At 39.2% G+C, this 17,234-nt stretch overlaps 1 protein-coding gene across 2 annotated transcripts in view; it reads right to left on the bottom strand.

The window, feature by feature from the left end:
- Positions 1–1,049: 1,049 nt before the first annotated feature.
- Positions 1,050–17,234, bottom strand: part of LOC146574010 (vitamin D3 receptor B) — a 32,828-nt gene continuing 16,643 nt past the window's right edge. For both annotated transcript variants that reach the window (XM_085273545.1, XM_085273544.1), the window contains 7 exons: positions 13,208–13,338; positions 11,551–11,747; positions 11,227–11,326; positions 10,376–10,556; positions 7,788–7,939; positions 7,301–7,417; positions 1,050–6,984 (listed from right to left, as the gene is read on the bottom strand). In XM_085273545.1, coding sequence (XP_085129671.1) covers positions 6,731–6,984; positions 7,301–7,417; positions 7,788–7,939; positions 10,376–10,556; positions 11,227–11,326; positions 11,551–11,747; positions 13,208–13,338 — 1,132 coding nt within the window. In that variant the 3' untranslated portion in view covers positions 1,050–6,730. The remainder of the gene's footprint in view (positions 6,985–7,300; positions 7,418–7,787; positions 7,940–10,375; positions 10,557–11,226; positions 11,327–11,550; positions 11,748–13,207; positions 13,339–17,234) is intronic.

Here is a 17,234-nt window from a genome sequence, read left to right as displayed (position 1 = left end):
CATAATTTTAGTTTGAATAAGTAGTAATAGCTGCACACATGCAGGTCTAGTGAGAGCTGAACCCTTTCTCTTACTTCGTTACGACAAAATAAAACAAGTTTAAAGTGCATCACCACGGGTCTACATGGACAAAGCATCATTTCATAATGAATTTCCTCAATTAGCTCTGAGCTCCGTTTAAATTATAGAAATTAATTTCCTATAACATTATTTTTTTTAATGGCACCTGAAAGAAAAGAAAAAGGAAACTTTAATCAAAAGCTACCAAATAAATAAACTTTTAAGACATTAAAAACTAATCACACAGAGACCTACTGCTATGTACAACCTTTTATTTTTGATTTGCAAAACATCAGACAAAAATAACATTACATAAACACCAATTTATAATAGAAAAAGAAGATCTGAGACAAAAGATAAATTGCAATTACATTAGAATTTAGGTGACTTTGATAATTGGAGCCATATGATGCTGACCTACAGAGGCAGTTTATGGCTAGTAGCTTGATCAGTATACATGTGTTACAAACATTATATTAAGTGCTTTCGTTGGTTCAGGCATTGAAATTCAACGTGGCATGGATTTGGGTTCACAATGCAGGGAAAGGATTCAATACCAAATTCAAACTGATTCCTTATTTTTTTAAAAATAAAAATAAATTAATCATCAATACACGTGGCTGCCAGAGTACCAATTAAGAAGCCAATCGCACACTTGGACAACCTTCCTGCTCAAATTAAGCCGGGGAACATCTGAAGCCAGCTTTGTTAACACCCTCTCCTGCATGAAAAGGGTCATGTTATGGCACACAGCTCAAAGTTGATGTGACCACAGCGTTCCTCAGTATTGACTGATCAATAAAAACTCTCTAATTTTATTCAGTGTACACCTGAAGCAGTTTGACATGAAAGCAAATAAAAAGAAGGAATAAAGAGAGACAGCGAGAATTAGAGAGAAAAGAAAAGTTGGTTTGAAATCACCAAAAGTGAGCAGTTGCTCCTTAAATATGATACTCGGGTCTGAATGGAATACCCCCCCCCCCCCCCCCAAAAAAAAAAGCAACTCCAAGCTGCACTTCCAAAGACACCATCTTCTAATGAGGCTTGTCGCGCCACTGGGGGCGGACACTTTGGACGATGCCAGCATCAGGTAGCGTCAGTGTTGCACAACTTGGTGATGCTCAAGATAAAAGCAGCATTGCATGGACACTGAGGATTTCGCCACTCCCAATTCCCCTGTGACTGAAAAGCATCAGGAATGACGAAGGTGCACGACAGAAGGAGAGGCGATGACGCAGAGAGGGTACGGCGGACGCGATGGGACAAACCACAGGGCCAAGGTCATGATGACGCACTACACAGCATAGGTCATGCTAACAGTACCAAGGGGAGCACAAACGCACCTCTCATTTCTCCTACTGCCACTTCTTTAAAGTTGCATTCACACTGAAAAGTCTTCAATTTGCCCTCGAAAGGGACAAATTACGTGCACGTATCTACACCCCTCTCGCCTGCAGTGGTATAAATGTGAAATACAATAAAATTGTTCCTAAATGAATCTGCTCACAAGGTTTGTGGATTTGTCATTTAGTCCTATAACTCTGCCACTAAAGACACATTAAATTCAACAGAAACACAGCTATTTTCTCCAAAACTTACATCAAATCAGTCTAGAGCAAAGGGTGTCAAACATAAGACATGTGGGCCAGAATCGACCTGGCAAAGACTCCAATCTGGCCCACTTGAAGGCTTTGAAAAGTGTGATGGAGCGCATAGATTAGGAACTCTTTGTATTTTTATACGTTTTAACAGCTTTTCCTACTTATAAAGACCATTGTCATCCTGTATTTGCCATCCTCTTTCCTCTATGTACTAAAGAAATTAGTTTTCTTCCTAAGGTCAGTCCATATCAAAAACGGACAAACATACAAACAAAAAACAAAACAAACATTACAAATACAGGTCAGTCTGAGCAAGGAGCTACTGGAACCTTTTCCACGGTTATTGTGCAGAAAACTGAGATGTAGTGTTGAAATTGTATTGCGTTTTCTTGTATTAAGCCTTCTCAAAGATTAAATGTATACTTAAATGTCTTTACACTGACAGATAGGTTACTTTCACTGGTCCATCCCACCTAATGATCAAAGCGGGCTGCATGTGACCCACGGTGTAAAATAAGTTCGACATCCCTGATCTAGACTGATAAATAGCTACAAGCCAGAGGAAAAACATGCACATTTCATTTTTGAGTAAATGGTCCCTTTAATGCCTGTAGGGATACTTGTCTGCAACACCGCAGCAAAATAAACTGCACGTGTTTCTGAAAGCAATGGAAGAAAAAACAACAACAAAAAACCCCCCAATAACCCCGAAACAAACAAACAAACTACCGAGCTAAAGAAGCAGAGAAGAATGAAAGTAAATGCAGCCTCATCCTAGCCAGATCCCCGATGGTAAGAGTGCAGGCACTATTTTTAAAAAACACTCCCGGTATTTTTGTGCGTAAAAAAACAAAAATGCCTTTGCCAAGTCTGAGAAGAAAGACCAAACAGAAAAAAAAAAGAATGAATTCTTTAGCTGGACTCTCCCAAATCTGTGAGATATCTCTGAGGTAATCATTGAAGTATGACTCATTAGACAGCAATAAATACCAACATGAATACAAATATTATAAAAGTAAAAACAGAGGCAAATGCTTAATGCTAAAGCAAAATCTGAGCTAAAAGAGGTAGGTTTTCTTTTTAGGTAGATTATGGTGTACATCCATTGTGGACACTCCTCTTTTTTGTAAGAACTACATTATGTTGATTCCATTACAATCCCTGTCCTAAAGGGAGGCGCAGAAAGAATACAAAATAAAGACTTAAAATCATTTGCACGGGAGATGGCCAACAGTCCTCTGTGAAGGCTTTCATACATGTTTTCAGACAGGATTTGTAATGGCAACAGTTACACACGCATGCACGCCCACACGCACGCACACACAAAACACCTCCTACAACATCTACGAATATGATAACTGTAAAGCTTGCTGGTGATAGTGTACCATGAGCTGTATATTGCAGGCATTGTTACTGTGTTACGTCGCAGTTCTTACGGATATCTCAACAAAGATGGCTCCATCTATTTTGAGGTCGGATTTCCACTGATGTATAGATTACAAGTTCCAGTATTAGAACAACTACAATGTAGAGTTAAAAAACCCCAAACTGATTCTGAGCAGCCTATCACGATGAAACCAAACAGGAATCTCTGGGAATGAACCACAATCAAATTTAACTTTATTTATGAGCTGTATACCGTGTTGGGAAAGAGAAAAAAAAAAAAAAAATCAGCAATAAGACATTCGGTTCGTTTAAAAAAAAAAAAAAAAAAAAGGGGGGGGGGGGATTCTTTTTATGACAGAAACTCTATCACTACACAAATACTAACTGCTCGTTTTATACATCCACAAGAGTTTTCCTGTTCGGTTTTCAAACCCCCAAACTCAACTCCTCTTTTTACCCTGTTCGTGTGTGGAGGGAACTCTCCCTGTGGCACTTACATATTCATCAAACCTCCTACTGTATTTAAACATACACAAGTCAACACTGCAACCTCTATCTCAAAAAAAAGGAAACAGAACAATTTCAAAGCCATATCTACATACAGGAGTATGTATTTCGAAATAAAATCAACATGGAGACTTTTCCAAAAAATAAAAGAAGTCAAAAGTCAGTATTCAGTAACCAAGCACATCACACCCCTCATCAAACTGACATACTATACATACAAATGGTACTGCCTAACGACACTCGAGCTTCAACTCCTTAAAGATCAATCACAGCAGGGTAATTTGTGGGGCGTGCGGATTTTTCTGTTAGTATATTATATTATATATATCTCGATGATTTCTAGGAAGAGGGCAAAATTAAATGATAATACAAAATAAATCAAGCCTATTATGTGACTACAGGAACACTGAAAAAAGCGATCAAACGGTTTGTGATATGCGGATTATCTAAGCGTCGAGCCCCAGCTGTCAGCTTGTGGCGTTTCACAGTGACTGCAGAGAGTTGGAATAAAGCCACAGTGATGTTGAATGGACTTTAAACTGTTTAAAAACAGTTTAAAAACAGATCAAAGCGACACCTGTCACAACTTCTCACAAAGCAGTTGTGAGAAAAACTCGCCATCTTCCTCACAGAGTAACCCTGGTCTACTGAGATGAAGGAAAATCTGTGTGTGACAAATGTGGACCGGACGGTCAATCGCAGGAACTCTTTAAAAGATTTCTTTTGTCACACAGCAAATACAGGACAAAGAAAAAGAAAATATAAACTTTTATATTTAATTCTTCAAATGACTTCCTTTAAGCAACACTGCCTCTAGTGAAATCATGAGCACTTGGCAGGAAATCGACTTTACTTTAGGGAATTGTCTTGATGTAAAAGATATGTTGTCTTGTATAATTTTACCATAATCCCACATGCAGCAAGCCATATATTACTGGCCTGTAAACTGAAGCATTTAAAGTCTCTTGGCAGTTTGGTTTATAAGCCATTAAATGCTGTCTGATGAAGCATAAGCCAAAGATGACGGACAGCAGAGAGAAGGCATACAAGTTCTTATCATATACAAGTTCATTTTCCAAAAGCCACAGATAAATAGCATATGAATTCAGCAGATGGCACAATGAGAATGTCCAAGGTTCTGGAGTCATCATTTTGATGTACTGTAATGTACCAGGTGTATAGCTAGCTTAGTAATCTACATGGCTTATATTTGAGAGCAGCATGGTTTGTTTAGGTTGTCCTTTTTTTTCTGAGAATGAACCTTGGATATTCACATCAGTCAACCACTAAACAAAGAATCGTTTGAGTGTGTCAAATATACAAGCAGTTCCCTGTTTAAGCCATTCCTAAATACCCCCCCAAAAAGGAACAAAGACAAGAAAAACAAAGATCAAAGACAAAACAAAGAGCATAGTGTTGGAGAACATGGTGCTTATGGATCAGAAACAAAAAGTCAGTTGTGTTTGCATATATATTTTTGAGGAAAAACAAAACAAAAGAATCTATGTAGCCCTATGTACAGCGGCAGACATTATTTATATATACCTGGTATTTACACAATGCAGCCACTAGAGGGCCACGCAGCATACATCATCAAACAGGAGGGCCCGGGTGGAGGACGTGCGCAGCAACACCACCACAACCAGGCCCCTGGACATTCTAGAAAATCCGCTTCCCAGTCAGAAACGAAAGGGGTGTGATATCTGTGGAGGTCTGAAACAGCTTCCCAAGCTCTCCATCCACTGAGCTCACTGTATACTGAGGAGGAACAATTCATGGAATTGTTTTTAAGGTGAAGTGACATATAAAAAACAACAACAAAAATATCTATTGCAATTATATCCATAGCTATGCCAATTCTGAGTATGCTATGCAGCTATATATTAACAAGGCAGGCCCTTTGCTTTGCCATCAATTTACTATTCCAGTTAGATTTGGCATTTTAGCCCTTTAAAATCTGTGATAACATAGATACTGTATATCAATACATAGGCTTGAGTAAAAGGTGGTATAACAGTGCTTAGGATACATTTGATAGCAATTCTCTATTTACATGGGAAAAAATAACAACAATTAAACAAGAGAGGAGAATAATGAAAACAATTTCAAAAGAGAGCAACAAGCCATAAGGTTGGCTTGGTTTGATTGACAGTTAGCAGTGTAAAAGTAGCTAATACATTTAGTGGCTAATTCTCACCTCAAAACCAGGCACCCTAAGGTCCTATCAGAACCTCACTAAATTACAGTCTAAGCTCTGTACTCTGCTGTATAAACCTATAATAATATAACATTTTCCTTCATAGGCTGTGAGGCTAGTCAGACAACTTGCCGAGCGGCTGCATGAGTGAAGCAAGCCAAGGAGCAGCAAGGTTATTTTTAGGTACTGGAAGCTTTTTGAGAAAGTAGTTGACCATACCTTTGGTGAAAGGTGAAAGGCATGTGTTTGATTTGTACACAAAGTCATATACATATGCTGCCTTGGAGAGAAGCAGATTAAAAAACAAAAAACCCCAAAACAAACAAACACATAAAAATACATGATTTCTGAAAATCATCAAAAAATTCAAAGTAATGTGCAGGCACTGCGTTTGCACTGGTAAACTGAAATGTAATGCGTACTGTATCTAAATTGTTCTGAGTAAAAGTTTCACATTGGTGATGTAAATATAAAAACAACCCCAGTAAAACCAAGAGGTAGCTCAACTGAATGGCTAAATGAATAACTGAGTATGCTTGTTGTGTTGGTGTGTGCACCACAGGTACACACAGGTAATGTCCAGGCATTTGAAGCAGCTGTTTGTTGATTTAAATACAGACAAAAACACTGTATATAGCCAGAAGTCATATGTATAGTTTAATTTGTACTATCTGAAATTCCCTTGTTTACTCTATCTCTTCATATCTGCTTGCTCTCCTGCACAATCTTGGCCTCTACACCAAGACAGACTTCTTTATATGGGAATCCACACACACATGCAGTCGCACTCGCACTCACGTGCGCAGACACGCAGACACGCACACACACAATTTACTTTCTCTTTTTCATTTGCTTCATACACCACACCTGCATCTAGTCCAACCAGGACATTCTCAGCTCCCCTCTCTCTGTTTTTCTCTACCTACTGGGGTCTTGCCGCCAGCTTCCTCCCCGACCAACTGAGGTTCGGAGATTGCTTCTAGGAGACTTCATTGCCAAACACCTCCAGCACCAGTGGAGTGAGCTGCATGCTGTGCTCCGGCTGAAAGGACAGTGAGCGGTACTGTTTGGAGTGCTCCTCGTTAAGACTTCGCAGGTCGGCCAGCTTTTGGATCATCTTGGCGTAGAGCAGCCTCCCTCCCGGGTGGTGAAGCCTGATGTAGGCTTGCAGAGTCTCCGACAGTCGGTCTTGCAGGGCTTCGATCCGTGCATGATCCTGCACACCTGGGCGGTCTGCAATGAGGGAGGGGGGAAGAGACTCAGTGGTTTGATGTTAGGGAACAGAAAATAGCTTTTGAAATCTAACTGTCAGAAAGGATTATATCATTTGTGTTTATTGTGAACTAGCATACTGAAGAACAAGCAGAGGATCCAGTCATAATTCGTTTAAAAGCTTTGTGCTGCTTGTCACTTTTATATAATCAAGTGGACATATGCACAAATAATAGCAAAGTTGGCAACAATGTTTCAAATATTTTCTGTTGCAAGAAGGATACACCTCTATACTCAAATCATTCCTTCTACAGTCCTTTCTCCACACCTACACTACCTGGAGAAAGCAGACAGATGGCCATCAGCAGCACGTGCTCCTCCTCTTGCAGGTTGAGCTTCTTCAGTCCCACCTGGAACTTTACCAGCGGCTCCAACAGCTCCAGAGTGTGTCCCGCTGCAGAAGAGAACCATGCCATTAAAATGTGTAACCTGCAACTCATTTCAGTGAAAATAGGCGATCAAAGAAATATAACCAATTCTTGTTAAGACTTCATTTTCATTCTCAGCTTTGTTTACACTAAAACCCGGCAATTTCTGGCTCGCACAATTGCCTAATTACCAAAGTTGAATTAGGCTCGTTGTACAGACTAATAAGAAACAGCAAAGCTAAATTTTGCATGCAAATGAGAAGACACACAATTATATATAACAAAGAAAACCCCAACTAAAATTCATAAAACACCAGTAGGCAGATCTCAACACTGTCTTTCTTTTGTCCTTACAGCAGTAAACATGGCAGCATTTAGACTGATGTTTGGACTGACCTTTGGTGACGTCACTGATCTGATATTTAAAGTCAGGTCCACCACAGCTCCAGGACATGTCTTCCAGGTTGAAGCTTTGATTTGAACGCAGCATGATCACCTCAATGGCACTGGACTTGAGCAGAGCAATCTGGTCCTCTGCAGTCAGCTCTCTACAGAAGGAAACAGAGGAATGACAACTTCCAGGAAATACGGGCCCTGACTCGTTTCAGCCTTGACCCCACGAAACACTGTGGATTTGTCAACGTAAACACAAGGAGAGAGTTTCAAGTGTGGAAGGTGGGACCCTGGTCAGCCATTCTAAATTTGTTTTTGTAGACATGTAATTTATTCTATGTGTTTAGAAAGAAAAAAATAAAATAAGACAAATCAGTTTTTCCTGGAGGTGCCCAACATAACCTGGTATGAAAGGAGATCCAGGAATTAATACTAAGGATGGTATAATCAATAAGTTATTTATCTATTCTGCACTAGGGACTGAAGAAATCATGAAAATACATTTGCTATTTACAGGACTGCAGAAGGGGGCAGCATCCATAGGTAACATATATAGTATATAGGTAGATAAGTTGGCAAATTTAGCAGTTTTATTAGCTCAGACTTTTACTAATTTAAAAAAAGTGAAGTGAAATTTGCCTTTTCAATTTTGGTTTCCTTTTTGTTGCACAGTCTAGCACATTCTTGAAAATGTTTGGCACCCATGTGTGAACTTCAGTAATCAGTAAAGCACCTTTCAAGGTTCAAATGGCTGCCCCATTAAAGACAGATTGCCATTTTGCTGTTCTATCCCTCTCCAAATATTTTTCTGTATAGTTTTGAAGTAGTACCCTTGTAGAAGGCAACTAGTTCAATCTGTGTCAATGGAGTAAGACATGACTTAGTGATATGTGTCTTTATTAAAAGGTCCCTCTGATCCTGTACAGATTACTGTAGAAACCACCAAAAAAAAACAACAACCCCAAACTATCACAATCTGTTAACTTTGTGTGCATCTCACAAATCATCTGTTTTGGTTTTGTTAATTATTTAATAAATAAATAACTATTCATTAACTCTATGCTGATATTATGACTGAAAATCCGTAGTTATGGAAACATGAAAATAATTGTTTTAAAATGTACATGAAAATGAAGATTGCTCATAGATCTGACTCTATAATGACTCCCTTACTGATTCCTGATCATAATAGCACACCTACACAGGTTTTCAGGTTCAACAACCGTTTTACTATCTTAGTCCAAACAAGTAGAAAAGAGTAGAAAAGAAAATATGCCTGCCTGCCTGCATGTGACTCAGCTGTGTAAAAGCTCCTCTGCTATGTGTTTGACATTACTGTTTTGCAATGAGAACTGCCAGAAAAAAAACATGCCAGCATAGATAAAAGAAACTGATAAGCTTAGATATAGGCTTGTCCTCGATACTGTGCTTGCTACTCCTCAAAGAGGTTTCACTCATAGTCATAAGAAAATCATTTCCACTGTAATAAAATTCTTTTAAAATTGTTTTTGTGAAACTGGATTTCGTTTACTCAAGTAAGCAGACAGAGTACAGTACGCAATCTGTGTAATCTATGGCCTTTGGCCCAAAGCCATCACTATGCCACAACAACAAATCAGGCAGAAAAAAAACAAGTACAAAGTCCTCAACACCAATTTAGGTAAAGTGTCACTGAGACAAGCAAATAAAGAATACGTAAAGAGAGATCGCAAAAGCACATTTAAGCAATCAGAATCAGAATATATATTAATCCCTAAGGAAATTATGTGGGTTACAGTTCCTCGAAGACAGTAACAGACTAAACTATTTAAATAATACAATACGTTACTGAGTTTACAAATTTAAGAAATAGCATTAATACATACAAATGGCTCAAATAAAGGATTAGATTTTTCTAGAGCTGCATATGCTTTACTATTCTAATGAGAGCCACACACACGGACGCACACCTAAGATAAGATAGATAAGATAACTCTTTATTGTCATTGCACAGTCATGCATAGTACAGTAGTACAATGAAATTGGAAAACTGTCCTACGTCGGCACTACATATAACACAACACGACACAATATGACACATCACAACGCAACAAACAACACAACACAGTATATTAACTTAGTATAAAAAAGAAGAATAAGTGTATGTGTATTGCACACTGTTATTATTGCACATTAATTATTATTGCACCTCGTTATAAATATAAATATTATTATTATTGTTATTGTTTGGTATGTGACGAAACTGCTTCACATACAGTTTGGAATGTGAAGGATACCAAACTGCTAAAAAAAAATCAAGAACATTTTAAAATCTCTTTTCTTCCTGTCAGTGACTTTACTGTCTGCCATGAGACACACAGATGAATAAATGAAAAAAAAAATCAGCAACCTAAAAACAAAATTGGTCAGATGTCAATTATTGTAATGTTATTTAGTAATTATTCTAATTTAATTAGCCTTTCTTGACATTTTAACATCGTTTTATAATTACTAAGAACATTTTTTGGCTGCACTAAAGGCCTTGGAGTCAGGTTAATCAGAAAACACTCTTGATTCTTTTGACTGACATCAGTCAGAGTGCACGCATGTACCTGAAACCGGGAATCATCTTGGCAAAGCCGATGACCTTCTGAATACTATAGGAGACCAGGTCAGCCAGATGGGGCAGCATAGAAAAGCTGGAGCCTTCTTCTTCACTGGAGTCAGGACTGCTGCCCTGATCCTGGTACACCATCAGCAGGTTGTTGAAAGTCATTTTGGTGTCAACTGACTCTGCAGTGATCATAACACAGAGAGCAGAGAGAGGGGGGGGAAAAGAAAGAGATCAAACATGAAGCAAGAAGAGTAAAGTGGTCACATGACGGCATGCAACAATTTCACACCATTTCAGTGTGAATATGCACTCAGAGATAAAGCAGTTGTGAAAACAGAGAGGGCTTGTTGGTGAAGCTTTACGACTTTAAGCTAACAGGAAGTGCGCTGAATATCCTCTGAGTGCAACTCCGAGAACATAGGAAGCTTCAGAGCTTGCTGTGGTTGTTTTGAGCTATCCGTCTCTGCTGTGTGCCGGTGCTAAGGCACATGACCCTTGCTGTGCTCACACCATTACTGACATATGCAGTAATGAACTGAGAAGCCAGGTGTCTGAGGAGTGCAGGTAATTCACACGATTTCCACTGAATTCCCAGTAAAGCAGATTATATAAGTTAACGTGAAAATAACTGAACTGGAAAATGAAATCCTTTTCCAAGTCAGGTGTTCACTCTTAGTAATTTTCCCAAAACATGTCTACCAGAAAGAGGGGAAAAAAGGGTGTTTTCTGACTGCAAGCCATTAGTAATTTCTGCTTTAATATCTTATAATTGTAGCCTTTTTCTCGTTTTTGGAAAGACACTGCTTTCACTTGATTGCCAGCGAAGTCTTCACAGAATGTGAATTTTACCTGGAGAGTGACTGAAAGAATCAGAGGAGGCATCAGACAGGGAGTGGAGAGAGGCAGCTCTGCTAGCGCTTCGTGTCACTGGGCCCTCACGCACAGGGGGCTAGACAGGAGAAAAGGGCACATGTAAAGGTTTCACGCAGCAAAAATTAAAAAATAGACAAGCATTTGATCTAAAAGTACGCTATTTTTCTGCTGTAAAATAATCCAAACTTTTATGTAAACTGGGTTAGGGTTTCATTAATCAATAATCAATTTAAAACCATTATGGTAAAATAAGGTGAACTATGTTTGACTGGATGATGTTAATTTGATGAAGACACAAACCCTAAATCGGCCGAAGTCAGAATAGGAGTCGTCATATGTTTTATGGTGAGCCTCCACCAGCGTGGCAATGATCTGACTCTGTTCTTCGGTGAGTCTGGGTCGCCGTGCCTCTTTCTCCGCTTCGCGCTGTGCCTCCTCATCCTTCCTCCGCTGAATCAGGTCCTTCTTCCTCTGCACTTCCTCATCTGTCAGAATGACTGGATAGGGAAGATCGAGAGAAAGTGTGAGAATTGTCAGCAAAAGAGAAGAAAAGTGCACAAATAAATTCTTTGCATGACAGTTAAGCTCATACACATATACAAAGACAACATTAATGCAAAGAAAGAACAGGAAATATCTGGGGTTAAACTGGGAAAAATGAAGAAATGTATAAAAAGTTATAGTAACAGAAGTTCTAAGGTACACCACTTTTAAAGCTTTTCAGTCTGGATTTGTGTGCTACATTGTGTTGACAGCTATGTCAATGTTGTGCTGGGTAAAGGGTGTCTGTTGTTCTCTGGAGGAAGCGAAAGGCTGGGGATGGGTCCATATGGAGACCCCTGCTGCACTGAACAACTGAATGCATTGTCTTTGTTCTGTCCGCTCCTTGTTGTTCAAGCCACTGAATTAGCTCACAGAAACAGAGAGAGAGGCAGAGAGAGAACTGGCTCTCAACAACATGCTGCTGGTTTTGTTTTTTCACTTTTAACAGCAACAGCAACGACACTGGCTCCTGTTCACATGCAATAAAGTGAAGTGTTGTTGCCGCTACAAGAAACTTTTTTTTTTATTGGAGGAGGGAGTGGGACATTTGGTTGGCAGGGAGAGACTTGGACAATATCCGGATATTAGCAGAAGAGAAGAAAACACATATCTGCTATTTACAGACTATAAAAACAAACAGCAGTGTGTGGAAAGAAGAACCCTGGCTAGACGGTACATTAGGTGTTTAAACTTCACATGGAGTATACTTACTGTACACAATGTGAGGAGGAACTGTTAGTTCAAATGAAATATGTAAACACTAAAGGAGCAAAGACCCAGAGATACTTGACCTCAGACCAAACATTACATAATGGTTACAAGCAGGACAGCAAGCCCCCATGGTAGCAAACACCACATGTGTACATTTTACTGTGAATTCAATAAAAAGAAACAAGAATGCTTTAATGTATCTAACACACAAATCTGTACACAATGTGTACATTTTTCAAAGTAGGAAGTCGGTCTTGGGCGGTCCGGGATTCCAACATTATATCCTGGATTGGTGTGAGGTCCGGCATCCAGGGAACAAAGGCTTGTGGCTTCATTTTCAAGCCCATGTGCTATGCAGTTATTTCAAGAAAGAAGAAAAAAACTGATTGTTTTTTAACAAGAGAAGTTTTATTTATTTATTTAATTATTGTAATTTATGCTTTTAATCTTAATTATTTTGTTTCTTTTTGTGGCTTTTATGCTTTCTATGTATCTTTTTAAAATGTTAATAGCTCAATTGGAAAGCATTTTAGGTCAACTTTTGTTGTTTTTTTGTTTTATGTGCCATTTAAATAGAAATGATTTGACTTCAATAATTAATAACCTGGTTTATTAGAACTGCAATCTGAACCCAAATTGAATCCACCTACATATGCGGGTTGGGCCAGTAACTGAAGACAAATGGGTGACCTGTCATACTTACACTCTTTCATCATGCCAATGTCCACACACCGTTTGAGGCGGCATGCCTGGCAGTGGCGCCTGTTGTCCTTGGTGATGGTGCAACTGCCGTTAAAGGGACATGTGAAGGTGGCCTTGCGCTTCATACTGCGCCTAAATATATTGTACACATTACACAGTATATTAAAATACAAACATAATGAAGTCTGTTAGCGCACAAAAATAAAAATCAAAGAATTAAATTAATACAACATTTATTTATTTATTTATTTTTAAAGAGAAAGAGAAGAAGAACCTTAAAAGTGTTTGGCTGAATTCAACTGCTAAGGCAATGTGGAAACCTTTTGACAAATTATTTTGAGAGAATTACAAGACATCAAGAAATTCTGTACTTTTCCCCCGTCTTTTACATAAATAAATAAAAGATACCGAATAATAAAAATGCTGACTAAACAGGTTACCGTCTTTGTGCAATTTAAAAACAGCTGTATTTAAGAAGGTGGAAGGGCAGATTGATTAAATGTAATGACCTGAATAATAACACTAGAAGACAGCAGAATCATCTCCAACAAAAACAAAATGGAGAAGCTTCATAAATAAATTACAGCAGCACAGGTTGTGGTAACTGGATGTTGGGAAAAAACTGACATCTGTCATTTTGCCAGGTTAGAACACTGATGCTGGGGCTACTGAAACAATAAATGATTTACAACACTGTTAAGAACAGCATCGGTGGTCTGTTTCTTTCACAACATAATATTAAACATACATGGCGGAATATACCCATGACCACTACGGGGGTCACAGGTGCTGCTACTCTTTAGTGCAGAGGGGGCACGTGCAATACGATTTCCTGTCAGTCAAGTGAGAATCTGCAAATTCAAAGATCTTTGTTGACTTCTTATCATTTCCCTGAGAGAAAGGTTCCTCGGATTATAATCAAAGGGTGCTGGGAATATCAGTTTTCAACTTGATAACAGAAGAAGTATTAAGCTTTTAGAATAACATAACAATTAATTAACAACAAACAAACAAACAAAAAAAACATCAAATGGGGAAAAAATGAATGCCTGCCTCGATACATTGATTATTCTTGAGCAATCACCTCAGTCCACATACTTCATATCTGCCTATTAAGACATATTGACTGTGGTGTTTAAGCGTCTCTGCTTTAACTGCAGATAGATAAATAAATAAATAGCTTTTTGGGACATTAACATAGAAAGTAACTGCAGTTAGTATTTCTGTTCATCTTTTTTCTCCAAGGCTTCACAAATCCATACTCTTTCTCGTTATTAGTTATTATCAGCTGTAATGCTACTGTACAGGTCATTTAAGAAAAAAAATCCTTACAATTTTTATGACCCTGTCGAGAAAATCTAATATAACCTCTGGATGGCAGAGTTGTTGCACTTGACTGCATTAGATTTTATAGGCATGCCTAATAAAATGGCCATTTAGTGTATAAATGAGTGCAAGAAATTTTAGATTTTATATTAAACATTTTATATTTTATTTCTGAATTAAAAGTAAAAGTTCTGTATATACTGTGTCTAGTTACACACCGTCAACGACCTCCTCCATCTGGTAGCCTCACGTGCTTTTTATTACTGACTTCTTAGAAAATCAACAACATAAACTGACTATTGCTTGCTCAACATACTTTATCTAGGCCATCAGACCCACATAAATATTTTTGACCTTCAAGTCTGAGACTGACTAAAAGTAAGTCAAAGGCAATCTACGGGACAAAAATTTGTCCTGACAAACGGTGATGCAAGGCACAATGATTTACTCGGTAATGGACATTTATGTATGAAAATGTATACACAGATGTGAGCAAAAACACGTGCTTCGTGAAAGTTCAAACAAGGGCCATCAGCGAGCCGAGGAAGGAGATTATTAAACATCCGTCTTTTTTTCCCCCTCCCCTCCCGTTATATATATCAACACTGCTGAGAGAAACAGGCGGAACTGCACGGACACATCAAACAAACACACACACACACACACACACACACACACACACACACACACACACACACACACACACACACACACACACACACACACACACAAGCCTGGCACAAAATCATGACTTGCTCCAGTTTCGTCTTTGGAGAAATTGGAAACTCATGTCTGTATCAATGAGCAAGGAGTAGCCAAGACATTAAATACAGGAATGGGCTCGTTTGTATTCTCGGCCTGCTGCCGAGCATTAGTGTGGACACGAATGCTGTCAGCTGGTGTGTGTGTGTGTGAGAAGCTGTGGGCAGCGACTATACTTTATATCATAATACATACAGTGGGGCAAAAAAGTATTTAGTCAGCCACCGATTGTGCAAGTTCCCCCACTTAAAATGATGACAGAGGTCAGTAATTTGCACCAGAGGTACACTTCAACTGTGAGAGACAGAATGTGAAAAAAAAATCCATGAATCCACATGGTAGGATTTGTAAAGAATTTATTCGTAAATTAGGGTGGAAAATAAGTATTTGGTCACCTCAAACAAGGAAAATCTCTGGCTCTCACAGACCTGTAACGTCTTCTGTAAGAAGCTTTTCTGTCCCCCACTCGTTACCTGTATGAATGGCACCTGTTTGAACTCATCATCTGTATAAAAGACACCTGTCCACAGCCTCAAACAGTCAGACTCCAAACTCCGCCATGGCCAAGACCAAAGAGCTTTCGAAGGACACCAGGAAAAGTATTGTAGACCTGCACCAGACTGGGAAGAGTGAATCTACAATAGGCAAGCAGCTTGGTGTGAAAAAATCAACAGTGGGAGCAATCATCAGAAAATGGAAGACATACAAGACCACTGATAATCTCCCTCGATCTGGGGCTCCACGCAAGATCTCATCCCGTGGGGTCAAAATGATCATGAGAATGGTGAGCAAAGATCCCAGAACCACACGGGGGGACCTGGTGAATGACCTGCAGAGAGCTGGGACCAAAGTAACAAAGGTCACCATCAGTAACACACTACAACGGCAGGGAATCAAATCCCACATTGCCAGACGTGTTCCGCTGCTGAAGCCGGTGCATGTCCAGGCCCGTCTGAAGTTTGCCAGAGAGCACATGGATGATACAGCAGAGGATTGGGAGAATGTCATGTGGTCAGATGAAACCAAAGTAGAACTTTTTGGTATAAACTCAACTCGTCGTGTTTGGAGGAAGAAGAATACTGAGTTGCATCCCAAGAACACCATACCTACTGTGAAGCATGGGGGTGGAAACATCATGCTATGGGGCTGTTTTTCTGCCAAGGGGACAGGACGACTGATCCGTGTTAAGGACAGAATGAATGGGGCCATGTATCGTGAGATTTTGAGCCAAAACCTCCTTCCATCAGTGAGAACTTTGAAGATGAAACGAGGCTGGGTCTTCCAACATGACAATGATCCAAAACACACCGCCCGGGCAACAAAGGAGTGGCTCCGTAAGAAGCATTTGAAAGTCCTGGAGTGGCCTAGCCAGTCTCCAGACCTCAACCCCATAGAAAATCTGTGGCGGGAGTTGAAAGTCCGTGTTGCTCGGCGACAGCCCCAAAACATCACTGCTCTCGAGAAGATCTGCATGGAGGAATGGGCCAAAATACCAGCTACTGTGTGTGCAAACCTGGTAAAGACCTATAGTAAACGTTTGACCTCTGTTATTGCCAACAAAGGTTATGTTACAAAGTATTGAGTTGTATTTTTGTTATTGACCAAATACTTATTTTCCACCCTGATTTACGAATAAATTCTTTACAAATCCTACCATGTGGATTCATGGATTTTTTTTCACATTCTGTCTCTCACAGTTGAAGTGTACCTCTGGTGCAAATTACTGACCTCTGTCATCATTTTAGGTGGGGGAACTTGCACAATCGGTGGCTGACTAAATACTTTTTTGCCCCACTGTATATCATAATATAAGCATCTGAGTAGCCATTATATATGCAACTTGTGTGTACATGTGTCAGTAACTTATGCAATATTTTCCAATCATTTTGAGCTTTTTTTTTCTGCTGGCCACACAAACGTTATATCTGCACAGGCGAAAA

Source organism: Mchenga conophoros, linkage group LG5 (genome assembly GCF_057382185.1).
Source record: "Mchenga conophoros isolate Kocher_MC1m ecotype Shallow Benthic linkage group LG5, M_conophoros_male_GT1.1, whole genome shotgun sequence".
Lineage (NCBI taxonomy): Eukaryota > Metazoa > Chordata > Actinopteri > Cichliformes > Cichlidae > Mchenga > Mchenga conophoros.
The sequence above is the reverse complement of the archived record's forward strand: the minus strand, read 5'-3'. Positions and strand labels throughout refer to the sequence as shown.